The 24,368-nt window shown below is 38.9% G+C and overlaps 1 protein-coding gene across 3 annotated transcripts in view; it reads left to right on the plus strand.

Annotated features, from left to right (window-relative positions):
• The window catches only part of BBS9 (Bardet-Biedl syndrome 9), a 235,887-nt gene that overhangs the window by 45,385 nt on the left and 166,134 nt on the right, over nt 1-24,368 (plus strand). For all 3 annotated transcript variants that reach the window (XM_079947531.1, XM_079947530.1, XM_079947529.1), the window contains exons 14-18: nt 2,619-2,723; nt 6,426-6,566; nt 7,175-7,270; nt 13,069-13,241; nt 14,077-14,229. In XM_079947531.1, the coding sequence (XP_079803657.1) occupies nt 2,619-2,723; nt 6,426-6,566; nt 7,175-7,270; nt 13,069-13,241; nt 14,077-14,229 (668 nt within the window). The remainder of the gene's footprint in view (nt 1-2,618; nt 2,724-6,425; nt 6,567-7,174; nt 7,271-13,068; nt 13,242-14,076; nt 14,230-24,368) is intronic.

Raw genomic sequence — 24,368 nt, forward strand, 5'->3', positions numbered from 1 at the left:
TTAGCGATCAGCTGTTAAGCGGCTTATCATCGGATCAGCTGATAAGCGGCTTAGCGGCTTAGGAAAAGGAGGGGGGAGGGAAAAACCCCCGCAGGAACTCGCAAGACATTTTCGTCTTGCAAAGCAAGCCCACAGGGAAATTCGTTTTGCGAAGCGCCTCCAAAACGGAAAACCCTTTCGTCTAGCGGGTTTTCCGTCTTGCGAGGCGTTCGTCTTGCGGGGCACCACTGTATTACTTAATCTGCATTACTTTTCTGCATTCTTAAATACTTGACTGCATCTCACTTGTTGTCCTAGTGCTTCCTCAGAAACACCCTTCCCGTGAGGACATTGGTCACTTCCCTACACCAGAGAGTCAGGCTTTGGGCTTGAGAGAGAGAATGAATGAAACTTTATTTGCGTCAGCCGTCGGCCATAGTAACAAAAAAAATTGCGATATACACAGAAGAAAATAAATATTCCATTATATAAAACACAGTTTAGGGTCCTGAATCAGCAGTCAAATAGTGGACCTTATTCTAATTGCCCCAGCTAGAAGCCTTGCAACCTTTGCTTTGGGCTTGTATTGCCCAGTTCACAAGATTAATTACTTTTGAAACTTGGTAAGACTTTCAAAAGCAGTTTATGATATGGCACTGGGTCTTAAACCGAGCAAAAGACTCATATTAGATATTCCTACACCCTTGAGTCACCTAAAGTATCTCTTTGGAATGAGGGTAATAGTGAGCGGCCCGAACACTAGTAGCAAAGAACTGGAAAGGGGGAAATGTTCCGACTATAATGGATTGGCAGAATAAATTACAATAATATGTGGAAATGGCGCAATTGACCAACAGCCTAAGGGGCAGTTTAAGACAAGAATCTGCACAAAAATGGGATATAAGAGATATGTACAAAAATACACCAGTACAAAATATGTACAAAAATATACCAGTGGTTTTTCGTCTATGGCAGCATTCGATTGCCCTTGGATAAAGAAATATATGAGAAATAAGAGCAACGGTACAAATTACTGTAAGAATGTATTAGGGAATATATAAAGAATAGATTAATAATGGCAGGTACATTCACTATTAGGGGACACGGGTGGCGCTGTGGGTTAAACCACAGAGCCTAGGACTTGCCGATCAGAAGGTTGGCGGTTCGAATCCCCGCGACGGGGTGAGCTCCCGTTGTTCGGTCCCTGCTCCTGCCAACCTAGCAGTTCGAAAGCACATCAAAGTGCAAGTAGATAAATAGGTACCGCTCCGGTGGGAAGGTAAACGGCGTTTCCGTGTGCTGCTCTGGTTCTCCAGAAGCGGCTTAGTCATGCTGGCCACATGACCCGGAAGCTGTACGCCGGCTCCCTCGGCCAATAAAGTGAGATGAGCGCCACAACCTCAGAGTCGGTCACGACTGGACCTAATGGTCAGGGGTCCCTTTACCTTTACATTCACTATTAGAATAAAATCATACAACGGGAATTGACAGAAAGTCCAAAGTCTTTATGATATTTTTTGTCAATAATCTTTGCCAATAATCTTTGTTACTGTAATAATCACATAAAGAGTAGCATAAATACAGCTGAAGCTTAAGGTTCATAATTATGTAAGAAAAGGTAAGTGTGTGTATATATATATATATATATATATATATATATATATATATATATTGTGTACATGACTGAAATTGTAAGACTATTAATAAAGCTTGTTACATGTTTAAAAAGAAAAAAAAAGAAATATGTAGGTCAGTTTTGTGTAGATTGCTAGCAGAAGTTTGCAGTCCAAATATTGTCCTTTTGCTTGGAAACTTCCTACTTTGTACAGTAGTTTCATAGCAGCTCAGAGTACTTTTAGGAAATGCTGCCAGGATAGAAATGTCACTCAGAAACTCCCTTTGGCTAGTGAGCTAATTTTCAAATAACACAGAAACTTCATGATGTACCTCGGGCCATTCCAGCGATAACACCCAATTTGTTCATAGCTTCATGTATGTTTGATGTTAATTTCTTAGCGGCATCACAGGATTTTGTCATAGGTATTTTGCCTGTAGTACCAGAACTGAAAGTTTTGTGCAAAAGTGTTTTTAAATTGAGTTTCATTACTTTACTTAAGCAGATTGTACTGCCTTTCATATGGTTTCACAAGGTGGTGTGCAAACAGGAAAAAGATTAAGTGAGTCAACTGTCAATAAAAACGACACAGCAGTGACCGTAGCAATTTTGCCAAAGAATTCTGCAAAACTGCAAGTCGTATATTGATATCCGGCAAAAAGACTATGTTGTATAGTTCTAGATATATCCTTTGAGGGACATAATTGTAGAATATAAGCTTGGGATACTTGTAAATCCATAGATGTAATTGCATCAAATTATCCAGGAGGCCATAAAACTAATGTACTAGAATTAGATGGCTCAAGAGGCTGATTGCTAGGCTTCTATGGTTTTTCTGTGGGAATTATGAAATTAAGAATTTTAAATATGTATTGTTTATAGATGGATAGCACTGCATGTACTTTTTTGGCGGGGTAACAAATAATAATCTATGATTCAATTAATATTTCCTTAGAAATGGTTTTGTAGAGTTACACAAAGTCTTCCCCCCAGTTGACCTTTTTGTCTTTATCTGTGTTTACAGAGTCATCTGTATCTAAAACAGTGGTACTCTCTGCCTTTCTAAAGGGGAATATCTCACCAGCAGATCTGGAAGGTACTGCTCTAGCTTCATATAACACAGCAACAGGTAAATATTCTGAAAATCTGAATAAACGGGGAGGGGCGGCAGTGACTGTTTAAGTTTATAACTGTGATTATCAAACTTGCATTTCAAATTACATTATTCTGTGTAACACCATTAATTTGTCTTCGTGTGTTTGTAGAGGCAACTGTTATTAGCTTCCATCTACAACTGAAGTATCAATTTTCTTCATACCTGAACTGTAAAAGACCACCTTTAAGGGTTAGAAGTTAATTACACCTTTAGCACTTTCGATGAAAGTGGAGCAATCCAGAAATAAGTTTTATCAATATTGTTGTTCACTCCTGCATAGAACCAGAGTGTTAAACAGTTGTGAAGTCTGGTTATTCCCTTACGCTGCACTGCATTTTGGCTGAGCAATAGCACTTAAGACGTTCTGGAAGCGAAGCATTCCTCAGACAACAATGAAGCCACTGTATTAAAATTATCTGCTTATTTCACAATGTTTATTTCAGCTGTACTCTGGGAGATGGTGCTCTAACACATGTTGTTACCCATAAAAGGAAGTTTTGCTAATCACGTTCTGTGACCGATGTGAAAATTATCTGTTAGTTTAAGGGGAATCACTCTGTTAAGTGCAGAGCTAAGGCACAAACTTGAAACACAAGGAAGTTACACCTTCTTTATAATGATATATTTTTGCCATTTTAAGCAAAGCTGCATGGTGATATGAGATAATAAATTATAGTTGTGGCTTTTACAACACTTGTCTAAAAACCAAAATAGGTGCACTTCATAATTAAAACATCATGCAAAGTGGGCATCCACTCACACAGTGGGGCCTTTCCTGTCTTCTTTTCCTTCCCTCTACAGTCCCCTGTGTACCTCAAAAATCTGTTCCAGAGAATTGGCAGACCCTTTGGAGCAGATCTAGGGGGCATGAGGGGAGGGCTGGAGAGGAGAAATGTTGCACAAGCAGACTGATGTTATTGGCTATTAACATTAAGATTGCTGCAATCAACATTTTGAGAATAGGAAACTGAAAATAATTTGTCTACTTCTGTAATAAACATTGCGTCTTAAAAATGATGTCAGATAATGACTATTTTATGAAACTGATCATGGAGAGCACTATTATTTTTGTTGCCACACATCTCAGAAATAAGACCAGGTTTGTAAAATGTCTATCTCTGACCTTTAGCCACCAGATAAAATAGAGATAGTAGAGCAGAGTTTGGCAACCTAAGGCCTATGGGCTGGAAGGGGTCCATGAGGGTCACTTAACTGGCCCATGAGCTGCCCCTGAATTGGGCCGACCACTTGGCGAGTCCCCATGTGCTGTGCTAAACCGATGTGGTGCGGTGCAAGGACTCTCTTCCGTGGCTCCAGAAATCATTTCTGCACATGCGCAGATGCCGGAAATCGTGTCTGCGCATGTCCGCAGCACCAGAAATCGCTTCTGTGCAAGCCCAGACGCCAGAAAACGCTTCTGCCCAGGCTCAATTTTGGGCGTCTGGGCATGCGCAGAAGCGATTTCCAGTGCCGCGGACATGTGCAGACGCGATTGCCGGTGTTGCGCTGTGCCAGTCTGGCCCACGGAGGATCTCTGCGGGAGTGATCAGGCCCATGCCCGGTAAGCCTTGCCGACCCCTGTAGTAGAGTATAGGCAAGCCCCCATTTACGTGCTTTCAATATGTGTGCATTGTGCTGAACCTGGCAGTGACCGGAAACATCATAAAGACATCACTGAAATGTCGCTAAAAGGGTGGAGTGGGGGCAGGGGGAGCGTAACAGGGTGTTTGCAGGCTTTTCTGGTGGGTTTCAATTATACGCAATTTCACTGGCTCACACAGTGCCTCGGAACGTAACCCTGACATACACAGGGGGCTGCATGGCAAAAATGATTTGATCCCTATACTGCTTTAGGTACCATCCCTCATTTGCCAGTCTCTAGTTAGACACCTAGAATACCAATTGTTCACAAGCTATAGAGGGCAGTCACATGGTGACCTTTCTGGGTCGCAGGCATGCCATTGGTAGTACAGACAGAATCATTAATAAACCAAGATAAATTAAGATATCTCACCAACATGCCATAAAACATTTCCCCCCCTTCAGGTAGCCCTTTATCTAACGCTGCTGGATATTTCAGTGGGACCTGCACTGTTGTGTTTGGTTCTTAACTTCTCTTCCTCCTGGCATGGGTTCTCCATAGTCCTCTTCCTTGCTCTTTGCTTTCCTTCATCATATTCTCAGCTTTCTGTCCAACATCTTATGTTACATGTTTCTTAGAGGTGGTGGAGGAGCAACATAGCCTACATCTTACTTAAGGAAGCTAGGCTTCTCTTTCATTCTCCATTATTAGATTTTTGTTGAATTTCTGTTATTAGTTGTATTTTGTTCTTTTCTTCCTCTTTTGCTTTCGCTGATGTTATGGTAGATCTCAACCCAGAGGGTAAGTGAATTATAGGCTGAATCAAAATCAAAATTAGTGATAGTTGTTATTTTAAAGTAAAAATGTATATATGTGAGCTGCTGGTTGGCCCTTTAGAAGTGACTTCAAAAATACTTTGATGATACTCTGTTCCACTGCAGATGCCAATTAGCTTAGCAACACTAAGATGGCTCTGTTACCAAATACCATTGTTGTAACTTTAATTTGTACATTCAAATTTCAATTGAATTTTCTGATTCCTCCCCCTCTTCATTTCATGACATTTGACACCACTGTTTATATATGCCTGTGAACTGCTACTGAAATAAGGAGCTACTAGAATCCTTATTGTGTTTGCTGGCATAAGTAATCCAAATGTTAACTCTACTTTAATTTCCTTTAGGGATAGTGAAGCCATTTAATTATTCATACACAAATATAATAAAATCCAGGTTAGCCTGTAATTGTCAATTAGAAGTGTGATAACTTGTGGACTTTCATTGTTTTGTGTCAGTACAAATGTAGCATTGGATCAAGGGATGCAATAGTGTTAAAATGTATCACTTTACTTTCAATTATATAGTTGAATGGTTGCCACTCGCAGGAAATAATATGACCCCACTGCCTTGGTGACCCATGTTCTAGGGGAAAAACAGATTTTATTCCTCTCTGAATGGTCTGGACCATTGCAGTCCATTTACTTTGTCCCATTGAAGTCAATGGGAGCTACTAAGCCTGCTCTTATTTGCTTAGTCTTTCATGCTACAACTTGATGGAACCCAGGAACTGTCTTGCTTCCTTGTACATGTGTGTGCTTGTATTTTTACATAGTTCTGGTAGTTATCCAACTAATGAAATTCCAATGAAAATGATTAACTAGTTATTGATAATTACATATTTTACTTTTTATTGATATTTTACAATCTGCATGAATGATTTTGTTTTTATATCTGACTGCTGATGAAAGTTAACAAACCAAAATAAGAGTTATTTGAGAAAAATTACTGAACTCCTGTGCAAAGTTATTCGGATGCTCAGCATAATGTCAGGAAATTGCTGTGTATTTTGAGGTCAGAAGATTAATATTTAAGGAAATATCTGTTGCAATCTTGCTTCATTATTAAAGATAGAGGTTGTTTTAATATTTGGGTTTTTTGTTATTGCATTTTTTTTCTTGTAGCAGATTTTCATTTATATGATATGTTATCATCCTGCAGATATTTTATTTTCAGTAGCTGCCCTAAGCAAAGTCTTATACCTAATCTCAGTATATTTAGACTTAACAATTACAAGACACACATGATTTGTTTCAGGTGCACCAAGAGTTTCCCAGTGCAAATTTCGATTACCATTGCGGTTAGTTTGCTCTCCAGCTCATCCTTCAAAGACAGCAAGCCAGAAGTTAACTATTGATACCAACAAGCCTCCAGTCAGCCTTGTTACCCTTTTCCCAGGTAGAACTTCAGTTAAGGACGCACCTCTGACATGATTGATTTACCTAGAATGCTTGAGTAATGAGCTTAAATGGAAGAAACATTTTGACTGTATCTGGATTGGTTTCTCAATGTAGTTTGTACATTTAGAATTTTGTCAAAACCCACTTAAGTTTTGCTAGCTTTATTATTAAGTTGTTTTACCACATGGAAGGTTTTTATGTGAAATTCTCATCACACAGTATCCAAATGAAATACATTGATATATTTTGCTTCTAATATATGCACCATTTAAATAACTATATGCCGGTCAATTTGGTTTGCTGTGGATATGATGTTATCATATGGGAATTCAATCCATTGTATAGAGTTTATGGTCTTGGTTAGATGCAATTTATATAACAGCAGATAGTTGTAAAGCTAGCATGAATGTTTATATCTGATAGATAAAGGGACTTTGTGGTCCAGTGACATAATGTATAAGAAACAATGCATTGGCACATTCTCACCCAAAATTATTTACAATATGAAGTCTGTTGTAAACCTGAAATCTAAGTAGATTTATGGGTGCAGTGTTAACGGCATGGACAAATTATGTAAATTATACATTTCATTTCATTTTATTTCAGACTTTGCTGATCAGGCTGATGAAGACCAGCTAAATGCTTTAGGATTTCAATTATTAGGTGGCTCCCGAGTCACATTACTTGCTTCAAAAACATCGCGTAAGTATCTTGTTGAACTGAAGTTATGGATGAGATCTTCACATGATAAGAGTTTGTGCAATACTTTTGTCCACAGTGTGACAGGGGTGGGTGTTAACAGTAAATCACATGGAATAAGCAAAGTTAACTCTTTGTTCGAAGATAAAAGGTCTGCTCACAAGTGCCAGGCCTTATGAGGCAGTTGTGGAGGCTAAAGGTCCCCAGCTTCCCACAGTTGCATAGGTCTCCCCATCCCCCCTGGTCTTCCTCAAGCAATTGGGCGCCACTGCTCCTCCCTCTTCATACCTCTTTTGGTTCTGGAGGACCAGGAGGAGAGGAGCTTGTCGCAGCATTAGGGGGAGACACCCTGCCTTCTTCACCAGCCTGACTCATCTCTGTCTCTTGGCCTCCCTCCTCTTTTGCTTCAACTTCTAATTCTGATTCAGGACTTCTTTCTGCCACAGATGGTCCCTGTTCACTAAATCCTGTTCAGCTTTTCAGTTATTGGCTTCTGAGGATGTTGGTAAGAAGCTTGGTTCAGCTGGCTGAGCACTTGTATGCTAGGCTTTTGTCCTTCATGGCTTGTTAAACCTGGCTTGAGAGCAGTACATGTGAAAAGGATCTAGGAGTCTTGGTTGACCACAAACTTGACATGAGCCAACAGTGTGACGCGGCAGCTAAAAAAGCCAATGCAGTTCTAGGCTGCATCAATAGGAGTATAGCATCTAGATCAAGAGAAGTTATAGTGCCACTGTATTCTGCTCTGGTCAGACCTCACCTGGAGTACTGTGTCCAGTTCTGGGCACCACAGTTCAAGAAGGACACTGACAAACTGGAACGTGTCCAGAGGAGGGCAACCAAAATGGTCAAAGGCCTGGAAACGATGCCTTATGAGGAACGGCTAAGGGAGCTGGGCATGTTTAGCCTGGAGAAGAGGAGGTTAAGGGGTGATATGATAGCCATGTTCAAATATATAAAAGGATGTCACATAGAGGAGGGAGAAAGGTTGTTTTCTGCTGCTCCAGAGAAGCGGACACGGAGCAATGGTTCCAAACTACAAGAAAGAAGATTCCACCTAAACATTAGGAAGAACTTCCTGACAGTAAGAGTTGTTCGACAGTGCAATTTGCTGCCAAGGAGTGTGGTGGAGTCTCCTCCTTTGGAGGTCTTTAAGCAGAGGCTTGACAACCATGTGTCAGGAGTGCTCTGATGGTGTTTCCTGCTTGGCAGGGGGTTGGACTCGATGGCCCTTGTGGTCTCTTCCAACTCTATGATTCTATGATTCTAGTAGGGAAGCAATATCAGGCTGGGTCAGGAGCTTGTAATTGTGTCATTGAGAAATTGGTTACAGCTTTTTTTAAAAAAAGAAGCCAGAATTCAACAAACCTGAAGAAGCATTATTATTAATCAGTGGGATTTGGCCACTGTTTCATGACTGAATTCCAACTATTTTGTTCCTCCTTCTCTTTCCCTTCTCTCATTCCTGCCTTCGTTGTTGTTGTTGTTGAATTTATATGCCACTTTTCCTCCATTTGGTGGGCCTCAAAGCAGTCAACAGAAAATAAAAAAGCAAAACTAAAACAAAACATACAAATTAACAAGTCATTACCGGTAATAAAACTGTAGAATAATAAAGCAAGAATCAGAAACCTTGCTTGATTGTCTGTTTCAAAATATGAAATATATGCTTTTGAAAGACAATACATTTAAAATCCTTGTGGTGTACTGTTAATTAGTATTTGAAACTAGGGTTTGAAGTTTGTTTTAAATCTGTGGTCTATGTAAACCAGTTTAAAGTGTGCAGATTGAGACCTCAGGAGCAGCTGGTGCCGTGGGATGGTGCCGTGTTGCTGCCATCCTGACAGTGGCCTCTTTGCTACTTACTGGGATGGTGTCAGGACTGTGTGGGTGCACCAGTGGAACCAATCCAGTAGTTCTGAGCCTCGGGCCTTTCAGCTCGTTGTTTAGATTCTAGAATGCTGTGAAGAATTATCTAAGTTTGGTGGCATGAGCTTTCCTCTATTCGCACGGATGTCGAGAATTCTTAAGCTGTAAAAGACCTTAATATCTTTCACCATAAATCCTGTGATGGGAAACATCTGGACAAGTAGTTATTCAGTGACTCTCATGGTATCAATTAGTTTACTTTTTGCAGGCTTCATTTTTGTTTGTGTTTGGTTGTGTGAACATTCTTTGAGTGTTGTATGATAATTTTTAATATTTGTTTGACAGTAAAAAAATTTAAACAGTTGAAGTAACTGGAACATTCCATAACAAAGATCTGAGAAGACTTGTAATTTTTTTTGTAAATAGTTTTACGTGTAAGCTAAAATTAGAATTGGTTATTTGGATTCTTGTTTTACAGAATTGGTAGCTTAAATGATATACATGTGCAAACAAGATCTCAGCTGATGACAATAAGTGTTCATTTATTAATGAAAGGAAAAGAAGCTTTAAGTATCCCACCAGAAGCATTGGCTAGCTGAAGTGTATTGTAACCTTTTAGCTTGAACAGGGAGCTTTATCTTCCCATCTTTTCTCCCACTAATAATTTTCTTTTCCATTTGGGTTTGTTTATTTATAGACCTGGCTTGATGCTTTCTATCTCAGTATAAGCTTTCCCACAGTACAGATGCTTGAAGCATACCCTAGTGTTTGATGCAATAGTGTCTAGAAACTGCTGCACCATAAAAACTTTAATCTTACCCATGTACCCATGCTTCTACTTTACTCTTTTACCAGCTGGGATTCTGTAAAGATTACTGTTGGGAGAATAATTTACATTTGACACCAAGTTCATAGTATTGTAGAATTGGAAGGTACCTTGAGGTTGATCTAGTCCAATTCCCAAACCAGAAAGCAACTCTCATATTGAATGTAAATTTCCACGAGCAGATGGATAAAACTCAGTTATAACTTACAACTGTCTCAGAAATAATTATATCCCATACCCATTAAGGCTTTTATGTGGCTTTTGGGTGAGAGATTGATTCCTACGCTCACAAGTTGCTTAACCGTGTCAGAGATCCCGGGAGCTGACAACTTTTTGGTCTCTTGACACAGAAATAACTGTTTACTAAAATTCTTGAAAAAAATATGCCCCTTCATCCAACTTTCAATAAGTATTTCATTGCTGAGAATGGTGATTTATAGGTGCTTGTGGTATTCATAATATCCCATAGGTTCTTAAAAACAGTTAGCTGCGCTCAGTATTCAGCGTGGTTTGGGCTTACGCAAACATGACTTAGAATGCTTGTCAACAGCTAGTGTGCCATCTGTCCTTCTGTATAAAATTTAATATTTAATATTTTGAGGGAAAAGCTGCTTTCCTCGAACATACCTGTTTTCATAATCTTAGAATGTAGACCTGTAAGTAACAGTTACTCTTTTGCTGTTTTCAGCAGAATTGTACAACTAAAGAACTCTATTTCGTTTATATGCTATAGATTTTTTCAGAGTTTTCTTTCTTTTTGTAATAGATCAAATAAGCCATTAGTTTTATCCTACCATTCCACTTCAGTGGAGTCATCTGCTGTATTTTCCTGCTGGTCAATACAATTTTAAAACCGCTGATGACCTCTTTTTTTGCCTAAATTTGACTCAGGGACTAATTTTAGATGAGGGAAGATTTGTTCAAAATGTCTGGTCATTATTCCTAGATATATTTCTAGCATAATGAAAATAAGATGGTATGTAATCATTAACAAATGGTTTTCGGCTTTTAAAAGGACATGCTTTTATATGAAACCTGCCCATTTTCCTTGTATACTGTAAATATAATTTGTCATTGTCCCATCTATGAAATGCATTTTCTGGGAAGTGTGCCAATAGAAATGTTATACAATCTTGGATAACTAATCTTATGAATTGCTTAATAAGCAAAGTTTTAAGCCTCATCTTTTTTAAAAATAAAAAACTTGGCCAAACTTCTAAAAAGTAGAGCATTTTAAGTTTTTTTAAAAATATCCCCTCCTCATTTCCACCCTTCCTCTTATTTTTCCTCACAACTGTTCTCTTACATATTTTGAAAAGATGACTATAAACATAGCATTTTCAGACTTAGTTTGAAACTACAGTACTATTGCTGTATACCTGGCCATTTCATTGGCCCATTTTTATTAAGGGATGATATGCATGAAGCCTGCATCAACCACAAAACTTTTAACTTGCATGATATAAGATGCAGTATCCCACTCTTTGGTAGCTATGATGTTTTGCTCTTTAAGATGGATATGCACTTCAGAGTCCTTTCTCTATTAAGATCCCTTGTAGTCAAATGAGATTAGAATTTTACCTGGTCATAGAAAATTGCAGAGCATATTATTTTGATAGCTGAGATATGGAAAGACCTAATAAACGTTAGGTTTTAAAATCCTACCTTTGAGATCATCTGATGATTCTGAATGTGAGAATGCTTAATCCATTTCAGATAAATCACGTTTGTTTCAGAGTTATGGGTCCTTTTAGCTAAATGGAAAGCGAGAGCTGCCATTTTCCAATATGGTAGCATTTTTCCAAGCTGAATTTTTAAAGGGAATTTTCCATATTGTATCCTAGCTATCAACTGAGTATACCCTGAATTGTTCAGTTTTTAATTTCAAATGTCCTGGATGTAAAATTTTGCTACTTGTTCTGAACTATTGATGTGTTAGGGTCAATGCAAACAGGTCTCCTATCTTTTAACCATGATTGAGATTGGGAGAAACCTTTGACACACATGCCCCTCCCTCCTGCCTCTTCAAATTTATTGAACCATGAACCATTGGTTATCATTAACACGAACCATTTTAAGTTGGAAATCAGAGCTTGAAATCCATGTGAACTAACAACTTCCAAAGAAGTGTTTTTGTTAGATAATAAATAAACGAATTAATTAAATTTCTATACCACCTTACATCCGAAGATCACAGAGCAGTTTACAATATAAAAATACAACAGTGCACACCGTAATAACAAACAAAAACAATACCCCCCTAGTTTAAAAGGCCCCTTTTTTTAATTAGCCAAAGGACTGGGAGGAGAGGAATGTTTTTGCCTGGCGCCTATATCACAGAGAATCTTGTGGCACCTTAAAATTAGGAATTCTTATTGCAATAGGCTTTTGTAGGCTAGTGTTCACTTCATCACATGCATTAACTATTGCCCTCTGTTGACAGATGTGTGTGTATGTGTGAAGTCACCCCTGAACAAAAATGATGGAATGGATTTGATGGGGAAGTACCCCTGGTTTGTGAAAAAAACCAATGCTTGTTTACCTGATTCCTGAAAGCACAAAATATTAAAGGAGGTTTCATTCTCTAGCTTGCTACTGGAGAATGTCCCCAGAATTTGGAGCAAGGAAGGAAGGCAGAATTGCCGCAGGCATCTCAATGTAATTGACAACAGTGAATTCCTTAAAGCATGTTTGTAATTGTGATAATTGTGACACAGAATTCCCACCATATTGCTGAAAAAGTGTTTAAATATTTAAATTGATGCTATTGGTGGAAGAGATGGGAAAAGGGGAACTATTAAACATGCTAAATTATGAACACAGAAAATTTTTTCACAGGTGAAATCTGGAAATACTATATTCATTAAACTAATAGTAATAATAGCAACAACGTAAGTAGAACTGTTATCAAGTATAGCTGTATGTACATGTGCACCTCACCTTTATGCTCTGCTCCTGTAGACTTTAGTTTATATTGGGTTTTTTTATTCTTGTTTGTCTTTTTCTGTCTTGTGTATAACTAAATTCATTTAAAATAAAAAATGGCCCTACTTAGTAACTGATAGTGAATCAGCTACTAATTTTTATTTTGCTTTTCATTTTCAAGAGCGCTACAGAATTCAAAGTGAGCAGTTAGAGGACCTTTGGCTAATTGTGAAAGAACTCACTGTTCGTCTTGAAGAACATTTTAGGAAACAAAACTGCAAAGACTTTGCATGTACTTTTTCTGGCCCAATCCCCTTACAAGAATATTTTGAAATAATTGATCATCATTTTGAGGTATGCATATTAATATTTGTGATTTTGTAATGAAATTTGGCTGGTGACTTTTTCAGTTGTTACTTTGAGCTGTTACAGTTGTTTATAAACCAGTGCATTTATGTAGGGGCTGCAGTCATGGTGTGTAGGCTCATAGTGACCCATCTTCAAGCCCTTAATGGCTTTGTATATGTTTTTATAAAGAGGAATGGAGATTATGTCAGGGCTGTTTGGGCTGTGAAAGTCAGCATCTCATTTCTAATAATCTTTGCTAAACCAATAGTATATTAACATAGTCTTCAAAACTCTTAGGAACACTTGGCACAGTCATTCTAGACAGGAATATGAGTTGTTTTGATATTGGATTGACATTTGATATATATTAAAAATTGCCCTCCCCTAAAAATAAAAATCTATTCCTAAAGACAGTGTTTTAAACATTTTAAAATACTGTGCCTGATTTCTGCCGCAGCTAGTAAAATATAATTGAGCATATGTGCTGCAGATCCAGTGTACTGAAATAATTCATAACCTGCTGATGACGAGATAATTTCACCTCTGTCATGAAAACCCATGGTAAGATTATCATGCATTACAGTAGATTGCCTTCACTGTCAACAATTATTTTCAATTTTGGTAATACCTGGCATTATTCTAGCTTGTTAGTTGATCTGATGATGAGTGTGAAATTACCGGACTTCAGACTGACTACCTTACCATAGAAAAGCACTCTGCGAATTACTACAGTAAAACTTCCAGAAATGCAGTTGTTCTCCACCTGTTTGTTATAAACGTGTCATGTGAAAATATTATTGCATTTTGGAATATTTTTAACTTTTTTCTTGCTTAATTGTAGCTGCGCTTGAATGCTACTAAATATGAGCAACTATTATCTGAAAGAGCCGTACAGTTTAGAGCTATTGAACGACGACTGCTGACTCGGTTTAAAGATAAAACCCAGGCTCCTCTGCAACATCTGGACACCTTGTTAGAGGGAACTTACAGACAGGTCAGTATAGTTGGGTTATGAGCCTGACTCTTTAATGTCTCCCCCCACACTAAACACATAGTTTTAAAATACATAAGCGATACCTTCCTGGTTACATTTACCAGCTGAGAGACCATGGAACAGTAATTTGTTTAACCTAATATTCCCTGCAACTTTCCAGATGATCTGCAGTGGTTTTTATTTGATCTTCAGATACTGAATTGCTACTCTGAGCTCTCGCAAACTTTGACAGTGCATCATTCTTTCCGAGCTGAAATAGTTATGTGAAAATATTTTATAGTTCAGAGCTCATGTAAACATTTATGGTATACTGTAAACTGATGGAATGGTTTAACTGATGTAACATCCACAACAAAATAATCTTGAGACGAACAGTCTCCTTTTGCAAATGTATTTACATCCTGGGTCTTTCAAAGGCAATAGCTGAAGTAATTGAAAGCAAATCAACTGATATACTGTTGCAAGATGGAACACAGTTTGAGTTTCTGCCTCAGTAAAGAACATAAGAGTGTTGCTGTATCAGACTATAGTTTAATCTCATTTCCGGTGGGGGGCAGCTAGGAACTTTTGGGAAATCCAGAAGCAGGGCATGAAAGCTTTAGACCTTTTCTGTTGTTACTCCCCAGCAACTGTTACTCATTGGCATTCTGCCTCTGAACCTGGAAGTGCATATAACAAATCATGACCAATAAGTATTGATAGACTCCTTCTCTATGCTTATCTATTCCACCTTTAAAGCCAACTAAACTGGTAGCTATCACCATTTGTGTGGTAGCAAACTCATGTTTTAAAAAGTTATTTATTTATTAGAAGGTTTAAAAGCCGCTTAATCAGGAGCTTTCTAAGCAATGCACAAATAAAATTGTAAATAAAACACAGCTAAAATCTACAAAACAATTTTTAAAAACAAACATACAAACAGCCATCACAATTAAAACATAAATCAGCCAAACTTTAAAAACAAATATAAATAACTAAGTTACATGAACAAGTTTTCAGCGGGATATAAAACAATATAGCCTGGGTCCCTGCCTAATGTTAATAGGTAGGGAATTCCAAAACACTTGTGCTGCTAATGTGGAATGAACATTATGTGGCACTTGCAAAGGTTTCAAGTTCCAAATACAGTGGTACCTCGGGTTAAGTACTTAATTCGTTCCGGAGGTCCGTTCTTAACCTGAAACTGTTCTTAACCTGAAGCATCACTTTAACTAATGGGGCCTCCTGCTGCCGCCGCGCTGCCGGAGCATGATTTCTGTTCTCATCCTGAAGCAAAGTTCTTAACCTGAAGCACTATTTCTGGGTTAGTGGAGTCTGTAACCTGAAGCGTATGTAACCTGAAGTGTATGTAACCCTGTACTGAGATGGCTAAATAGGCATGTATGGGGCAAGGCAATTTGTTAAGTAAACTGGTTCTAAGCCATTAAGAGTTTATATATCAATAGCAAGCACCTTATCCACATTATCAGGCTGCATAAACTTAAAGTGATCCCACAGCACATTGCAGTGTTGTGTGAAGAAGTATGTTTATCAGTCCTGAATCTCACTGGAAGCTCCCACATTCTAGTACTGCAAGGAAATCTTTGTATCTCCTTACTCCACACCATACATAATTGTACAGTGGTGCCCCGCAAGACAAATGCCTCGCAAGACGAAAAACCCGCTAGACGAAAGGGTTTTCCGTTTTTGAGGCACTTCGCAAGACAAATTTCCCTATGGGCTTGCTTCGCAAGACGAAAACGTCTTGCGAGTCTTGCGATTTTTTTCCGCTCCCCCCCCCTTTTTCTAAGCCGCTAAGCTGCTAATATTGGCTAAGCCGCTAATAGCCGCTAAACCGCTAATAGCGCTAATCCGCTAAGCCGCTAATAGGGTTGCTTCGCAAGACGAAAAAACCGCTAGATGAAGAGACTCGCGGAACGGATTCTTTTCGTCTTGCGAGGCACCACTGTATAGACCTCTACCATGTAATCCTTGTTCCATTTTTCTAAAATAACCCCCCCCCCAATAGTATTTCCTTGTATTAGAATTCCTCCAGTCCCCTGATAACATTAATTGCTCCTTCCATTCAGCAGGCAACACAGAACTGCAGGGAGCTTCCCAGGGAGGAATAGGTCACTCTGTTCTTCCATGGGTAGCTCACTTTACTTCCATGTTTTGGTATATGAAAGGAGCTCCCTTTGTCACAGCACAGGAACATTTTGAGCTGTTCATGGAATAAGAGAGTGATCTCTTCTTTCATGTGCAGCTCAGCACTGGGACTCAGTCCAGTTATCTTCTTGCTGCTGATCTGATCTGTAATCTCCAATCAGCTGAGCTGGGGGCAGGGTAGGAAGATTGCGCACTGTTTTAGTGTGATTTTGCGGTTTGATAAAATAATTGTCAGTAAGCTTAAATCAGGACTTACTTGATTCTGTATTTGGATTTCTATGGGAATAGGGAAGTAAGAAAGTTCAGGCGATTGTATTCTTTCTCCAGATGTCCAACTCCATAAAAATGTTAGGTTATGTTGAGTTTTCTTTTAATGTTAAGGACATTTCTTTTTATGAAGAGTAAAATTGGCATTCAATTAATAAGATGTATCTACTGGTTGTTGTTTTTTATGAAATGCAAAGTTTCATGTTGCCTAGGTTCTTAATATTGGGAATGTTCCAGCCCCCCCCCCCCATACAGCCTTGAGCACAATGTATTTTTTTATTTTCATTACCTGTAGGGAGTCATAATCAAATTGCAACTTCTTTCTTCCAGTCTTAAGTGCTTCAGGTATTTAGAAATCCATATATCTTCAGTTCTCAAACTTGCTTAATAACTGGAGCAATGGCTTTTCTCAAATAATAATTCACTTGGAAGTTCTAGCTCGGAGAAATGACTTCACTTGGTTCCATTTCAGAAATATATTCAAGCAATAGCATTTGCATCCGTAAGTAGGATAGATCATCCTGTTTCCTTTTATAGGAAGCCAAGGATGTAGCTGAGCTGTATCATATTTATCAGCTTTAGAGGCTTGTCCTAGAAAGGAAATTGGAACAGTGTGCCAACTTGATTGGTTTACTTTCACAAAAGGGCCTTGTACTGGCAATGCAGCTGTCTTGGAAAAAAAATATCATTGGCATTGTAAAGCACTTAATGTAGCCTGTGTTCCTTTAGACACCCCAGAACTCTAGGTTTGTAATGCAGTTCTTCCCTTTTAAAATCAGAGAACTGTGGAACATAATTTCCTTTGCATATTTTTGCCTATATACAAGGAATGAATATTTCTTAAAATAATTATCCTGTTTTGATATATGGCACAGACATGAAGATAGTGTCATTTATTTGTATTTGTACTTTCTTACAGTAATCTCCTGCATTTCCCCCCATAATGAAACCCATAGCAAAAAGTATTTCTCATTTTTGAAAGAGAGGGGGGAAGTGTTGCTTTGTGAAGCCCAGATACTGTAGAGGATGTTTTATTGAGCAACGAGATACCTGCATAAAAAACAGGCAAAAACCTTGGTTGAAAACCTTCTGTGAATGGTAAAGCTCCACTGAGATCCAGTGGAAGCTTCTGCTGGAATAAGGGTGTGGTGGGTTTTCACCAACTGCCACCTTCTCCCTGTGCTCCCTCCAGAACAGTGTGGAAGATAGTCTTAGGGTCTGCAAGGAGGAAAAATGAGCAAAAATCACCTCCTCCCCCTCCAACCTGTAGAATAATCCTTTGGTTAGCATTCGACACACAGGAAGTGAAATGCCTTTTAAAAACTGGAATAGATTAATAATAATTTATGCTGCAATCCTATCCAAATTTATCTGGGAATACATCCTATTGAATTCAATAGACTGACTTTGGAGTAGCTGTTTTATACGATTGTGTTATTAGTAATTCCAATTGCTTCATTTAAAAAATGTGTTCTCCTTCTTGACATCTAGTTTTCCTTCAAAAACTACTGTTGCTTTATTCTTTCATCAGAGCCATTGTTATTTCCCATTGTATTGCTTAAAGGTAAAGGGAACCCTGACCATTAGGTCCAGTTGTGACCGACTCTGGGGTTGCGGTGCTCATCTCGCTTTGAGGGAGCCGGCGTACAGCTTCTGGGTCATGTGGCCAGCATGACTAAGCCGCTTCTGGCGAACCAGAGCAGCGCACGGAAACGCCGTTTACCTTCCCACCAGAGCGGTACCTCCTATTTATCTACTTGCACTTTGACGTGCTTTCGAACTGCTAGGTTGGCAGGAGAAGGGACCGGGCAACGGGAGCTCACCCCGTGGCGGGGATTCAAACTGCCGACCTTCTGATCGGCAAGTCCTAGGCTCTGTGGTTTAACCCACAGTGCCACCCGCGTCCCAATGTATTGCTTAGGACCCATAGAAACATGAGACTAGTTTCCTGACACCAAGCCAGGGCAGGGGGGCGCTGTAAACTTTTCACACAACCAGCAGTTCCCTCCTTCCCTGTATGGGAAATTGCCTCTGACACAAATTCTTGGGCCGAGCATATGCCCAGAACACCTTGTTCTTTAATTCTTAAGAGTACATCCACTCAGCTGAGCTACCTTTTTGCACCTGTTTTTCAGTGATGTAGTAAAAAGCAAAGTAGTTCCAGCAAGCCTGAAACCTTAAGAAACACAATTCCAAAATAATGTTGGGTCTGTAGCAATCTGTATTATGACCAATATGTGTCTGTTCTAGAATAACATACTTGCAACTATTCTACATAGTGTAAATACAGTTAAACTAATATTGACAATAAGTACATGTAATTAGAGGTTTGAATTTTTAAAATTGAACTTTGGCTTTAATATTGTATTCTGTGCGGGAAAATAAATGTAATAGGATCAAATTTTCTTTGGGAGTAAAATAAGTGAACCTTCTTAAAAACTTGTTTGAAAAGCAGAGTACACATAACTTAACAAACCTAAATACACTTCTTTATCAAACTTTTTTTTGTTTCTCTAGTTTTATGTTCTTTAACATCAACACAGACACATCTCAAGCTTCTAGCTGCTGCTATCTCTGAGGAATAACCTTTGCTGTCGTTTCCCAGTTTAAACCTTTCAAACAAAAAGTAGAGTTATGTGAGAGTATAAATGGTGACTTAACTACACAAACTTGGGGAAAAAAACAAATGAGAACAAAGTTTATTCGCCAGAGTTATTCCTGTTGGTACCATTGTATGCTCCTTAGCATTTACTTACACATAACTAGTAATTTCTACATTTGACAGCATGTCTCTATTATGTATCACTTAATTGCCCTATTATGGAATACAGCAGAGCTATTTTAGGGGGTTAGTGCTAATGCAGCTGTGGTAAAGAAAATGGTAGTTGGAAAAATTGGGGGTAACAAATTGATTAGAACATCCCACCTTTTAATATATAAATTTCTTAATATAGTTTTGGACAAAATAATACCTATGGTTGGCTATTTTATATGACACATTTTAAAGAAAAGTAATGTTGTTTAAAGCATGAAATATTTTTGATGTTCTCATGTACCAAGTGCAGTAGTTTTGCTATCGAAATAAATAAAAAAATTAAAAAATTGTCCAGTAGCACCTTAGAGACCAACAAAGTTTGTTCTGGGTATAAGCTTTCGTGTGCCTGCTCACTCCTTCAGATACCAGTAGTTTTGCTGCTAATTGAATGTACCGGCTTTCACACAGCTTTCTTGGACAAGTGTTTTATTTGTACTTCAGTAATTACTCTTGCTAACACATTATTTTATTGTGACCAGTTAAACTGCTCTCACATAACATGTTTGCACCCTGAAGTGCAAATGTTTGTTCATTAGACTAAAGATGTAAGGCAGGCATGTGGAACCTCCAGCCTGCGTGCCTAATTGGGCCTGGCATTGCTCCCAGTTTGGCCCGCAGTGCTGTTTCCCCTCCAAACCATGCCCACCTGCTCCACAACTAACCTTAAAGCACACTCTTGATTGTGCATTGGCAAGAATGCTTGTTGTCACAACCTGCTGGGATAGGCTGTGCTACTGAATTCCCTGTCAGCTGAATTCTTTGTAGATGATTATTATTATTATTATTATTATTATTATTATTATTATTATTATTTATACCCCGCCCTCCCCAGCCAAGGCCGGGCTCAGGGCAGCTAACAAGCAATAATAAAAACAAGTTGAATGAATACAACTTAAAAACAAGATTAAAATGCAACATTAAAATATTGAAACATTAAAATATTAAAATGCAGCCTCATCACAGGAGGAGAAAGGAAAAAGAAAAAAGAAAGAGGGGGAGGGAATCAAATTGGCTCCAGGCCAAAGGCCAGGCGCCTGCGGAAAGAAATCAGATCCTGCAGGGCCCTGGTCTCATGAGGCAGAGCGTTCCACCAGGCCGGAGCCAGTGTTGAAAAGGCCCTGGCTCTGGTTGACGCTAATCTACCTTCCTTAGGACCCGGGACCACTAGGGTGTTGCTATTTATGGACCTTGAGGCATTTGTGGGGCATACCGGGAGAGGCGGTCCCGTAGGTACAAGGGTCCTAGGCCGTGAAGGGCTTTAAAGGTCAAAACCAGCACCTTAAATCTGACCCTGTACTCCACCGGGAGCCAGAGCAGCTGGAAAAGCACTGGGTGAATATGCTCCCATGGCAGAGACCCAATGAGGAGCCTCGCTGCAGCATTCTGCACCTGCTGGAGTTTCTGGGACAGCTTCAAGGGCAGCCCCACGTAAAGCGAATTATAGTAGTCAAGCCTGGAGGTGACCGTTGCATGGATCACTGTGGCCAGGTTGGGGCGGGAAAGGTAAGCCAATCACAGCAGAAAGTGGCGCTGGAAGTCACCACCTATCAGCTGATAGGTGCTGAGTTCAAGTTCGACTGCTGTACTGAGTTCTACCCTTGCAAAAAAATTGAGCTCGAAGTCTGTTCCAATCAGCTGGTAGTAACTTCAAGTCCTTCTTGGCTGGGCTTGAATGATACTTGGCAGTGCGACTTGCCACGCTAAGAAGCAAAAATGGGCACCTGACATCAAAGTGATGTCAGCACAGGTGATCAGCAGGTGGGGGAACCAAGCATCTGGCCTGCTGGCTGGATCTAGTTTCCCATCCGTGATGTAAGGAATAGAGGATGTGGCTATATGGAGCATAGGGAGATGTGTTCACAAGATTTCAGAGGTAGCCAGTATTCCCAACTTTGATGGTTGTTGATAATATAACCAGGATCATGTAGTCCAGTGCATCAGCCCAGTGCATCATGCACAGTTCCTTATCCAACAGGGAATCCACATATGGAAGCTTTTTCTGTGGATGTGTTGTCTTTGCTGGATTATGTCATCATTGTCCAAGAGCATAATAGCTCAGTGGTCCAAAAAGCCGAGCATCAAAAAATTCAGGTAGCTCATTCTACATATGGATTTTTGAATTGTCATTCTATTTATTCTGCTTTACAAGCAGAATCTATAAACAAAATATGCTGAGACCTTTTTATATTCTTTGTAAAAGAAATGTTTGTTTAATTGCTTTCCTTGCAGACTCTTTAAGATATTTAAATTTATTCAGAAAAAAAGGAAAGGAAAAGGGGTCTTTTCATGCTCTTTTGTCCAAGCCATTGAACTAAAATATTTTAGCATATATTAATGAAAGTTTCAAAGCACATTGTGCACGCTGGGTTTAATGCCAGCATATGGCTTAGGACAGGAGGAGTTTTCCTTGTTGTTTCTAGAAGATTGTGAAATTAAGTCTGTCACATTTTTATTGACTCCTGATGGTTCTGTACCTATTCAAATGGATTTATTCTCCATGAGCATATATCAACTTTTGTTTTGACAATTGTATGGTTGGAATACCTATAGTTTGCCCTCCAAAAAGCTTATTTTTTAACTTATGGGTTATTTATGGGTTATTTATTATGAAATCAAAGCATATATTTGTTTGAAGTACTGATACTGCCATGTAAAATACTGAGGAATAACAGCTTCAGTGTTTTGTAAGCAGTTATTTAGGATAACTTAGAATGTGTCTGTCTGCATAGTTTAAGGCATCTAGTTTGAAATTTTCTAGTACTGAAAAAGGAGTATGTGTCAAGATGCAAATAAACTGTATTGCATTTGGAGTATTCAGTTTTCTGGCATGTGTGTGCGGAAGTGGCACAAGTACTTCCAGCAGAGTGCAGTAGAAAACAGTAAATATTTCAAAACTTCACAATTACTTTTAACTACAAAAAACTCTTTAAAACAAGACATTGGGATAGAAGGAATTTATGGTTTATGAGCTGTAAAGACACATGCAGAACGCAGTGTCAGAACTGTGCAGTTCAAATTAGACTTGTTGTTTCTTTTCTCTATCCTGGGATCTCATCGAAAGACACATGAAGAATATAACCGAAATTATGCACAGTTCTTCAAATATTGCTCATCTTCACTAACATTCCTTTTTATTTATTAAGCTGACTGTTATTCCTTAATACAATGAGAGCTTGAGGCTCCAATCCTGTGTTCCCTGTCACAATGTTCAAGGGTCATAGGATAGACTGGAATTCCGTCTCTGCCACCCTGGGTTCCTTTGACACTGATGTCCATAGGGCCAGACGGGGATATGTTGTGAGAAGGCTGGGAAGTGGCTTCGTTCTCTGAAGAATGCAAAGCAATAGCAGTCATCTCACAGGCCATCAAACTGGAAAGATATTTAGATGCATTTGGGAGCCTAAATCAAATACAAAATAAATTCTAATACTTTTTAATAGCCCAAAAATGAAGGGAGAAACACAACATACTGCTCTGTCCTGCTATGCCTGCTCAAGCCTGGCAAGTTATAGGTTAAGTCAGTTAAACCACCTTCAAATTTCTCCCCTCCCTTTAGGATTCCAGCCCAAGTGACTAGATTAAGTGATTCCTGTGGCCCATGGAATTAGTTGTGTATGGACAAACTGGGGAAGGGTTAGCATCAAAAGACACTATTTTATTTTATTATTTCCCCCCATAAATTTTATTGAATCTTTTCATCATACAATACAATAAAAAACCTAATCTAAATAAGAATAAAAACCAACAACAAAACAAAGATAGAACAAAGAAAATACAAAGGTAGATCTTAATCCTTGTCTTACACAGAATGGTGTGGACCGTCCCTGCTCTCACCTGAAAGCTTCCCTTTCTTCTCCCAGCCTCCCATCCTGGGAAATCTTACTTCCCTGCCTATCACACAGGGTTCTTCACCATCCACGCTTCACCTTCATGTGCAAACAATCCCCTCAGTAACCCAGAGTAGAGGACCATTAGCTGTTGAGAATCTTTCTTGGGCACAAACAATTAAAACATGCATTTTGTTTTGCTTTCAACCTTTTAGTGATCTTCTCTTCTTAAGCCAGCAGTCAGCTCACATTCCAGATGTAAATTTTAACTGGCAGACAGATTGCCTCAGTTGTAATTTATAACAGTCACAAAAGAATTAAAGAAAGGGAGCTTTTGCCTATCCAGTACCCTAAGAACTGCCCTCCTACTACTATCTGGTGTTTGAGCATGACTGAAATTCCTTGCTCTAAGTCACCCATCCCCATCTGGGTCCCTCAAAACTTCTTGGCAGCCCAGTGTGGAAAGCAACCTTTTGAGAGCATCAGATCCCCTGTTATCTCCATTTTCCCAGAGAAAATGTGATAACCAAGATTTATGGTTTGGCTATCATTAATCACCACATAATTATCCGTTTCCTTTCGCATTATGTGTAAAGGTTATTTGCTATGACTGTATGCTTTTAGCAGTTTTTAGATTACTGATTGAATGAAAGTTCAGTATCTTCCATGAATATATAGCTTCACATATAGGTAGGGTACTGTATATCATTGCACTTTTAAAATGATAAAAAACCATGTTAATATAGAGGCTATTCCTTTTATGAAACTATTTGGGATTGATGAATGCATCCTTCTAGGTTTTTATTAGTCATAAAAAGTCTGCCTTGAAAATATTATTGTAAGCTGTCTATTCAGTCTTCAGAGAGTTCAGCCAACAATTTATATCCCAAGAGAGAAATTCTGAACACTAAAAATTAGGTCTAAAATTCCTCAGGGGCATAGCGTATCAATGGACAATCTACTTGGCTATGTAGCATGGAGCTGCGAATCACTTCCCTGCAGAATCCTGCTCTAGAGGTAACTGTGGAGATCCAAAATATCATGACCAGGATCCAAAGTTTAGGCACTGCAACGACCTGGTC

Source organism: Podarcis cretensis (assembly GCF_951804945.1).
Source record: "Podarcis cretensis genome assembly, chromosome: 12".
NCBI lineage: Eukaryota > Metazoa > Chordata > Lepidosauria > Squamata > Lacertidae > Podarcis > Podarcis cretensis.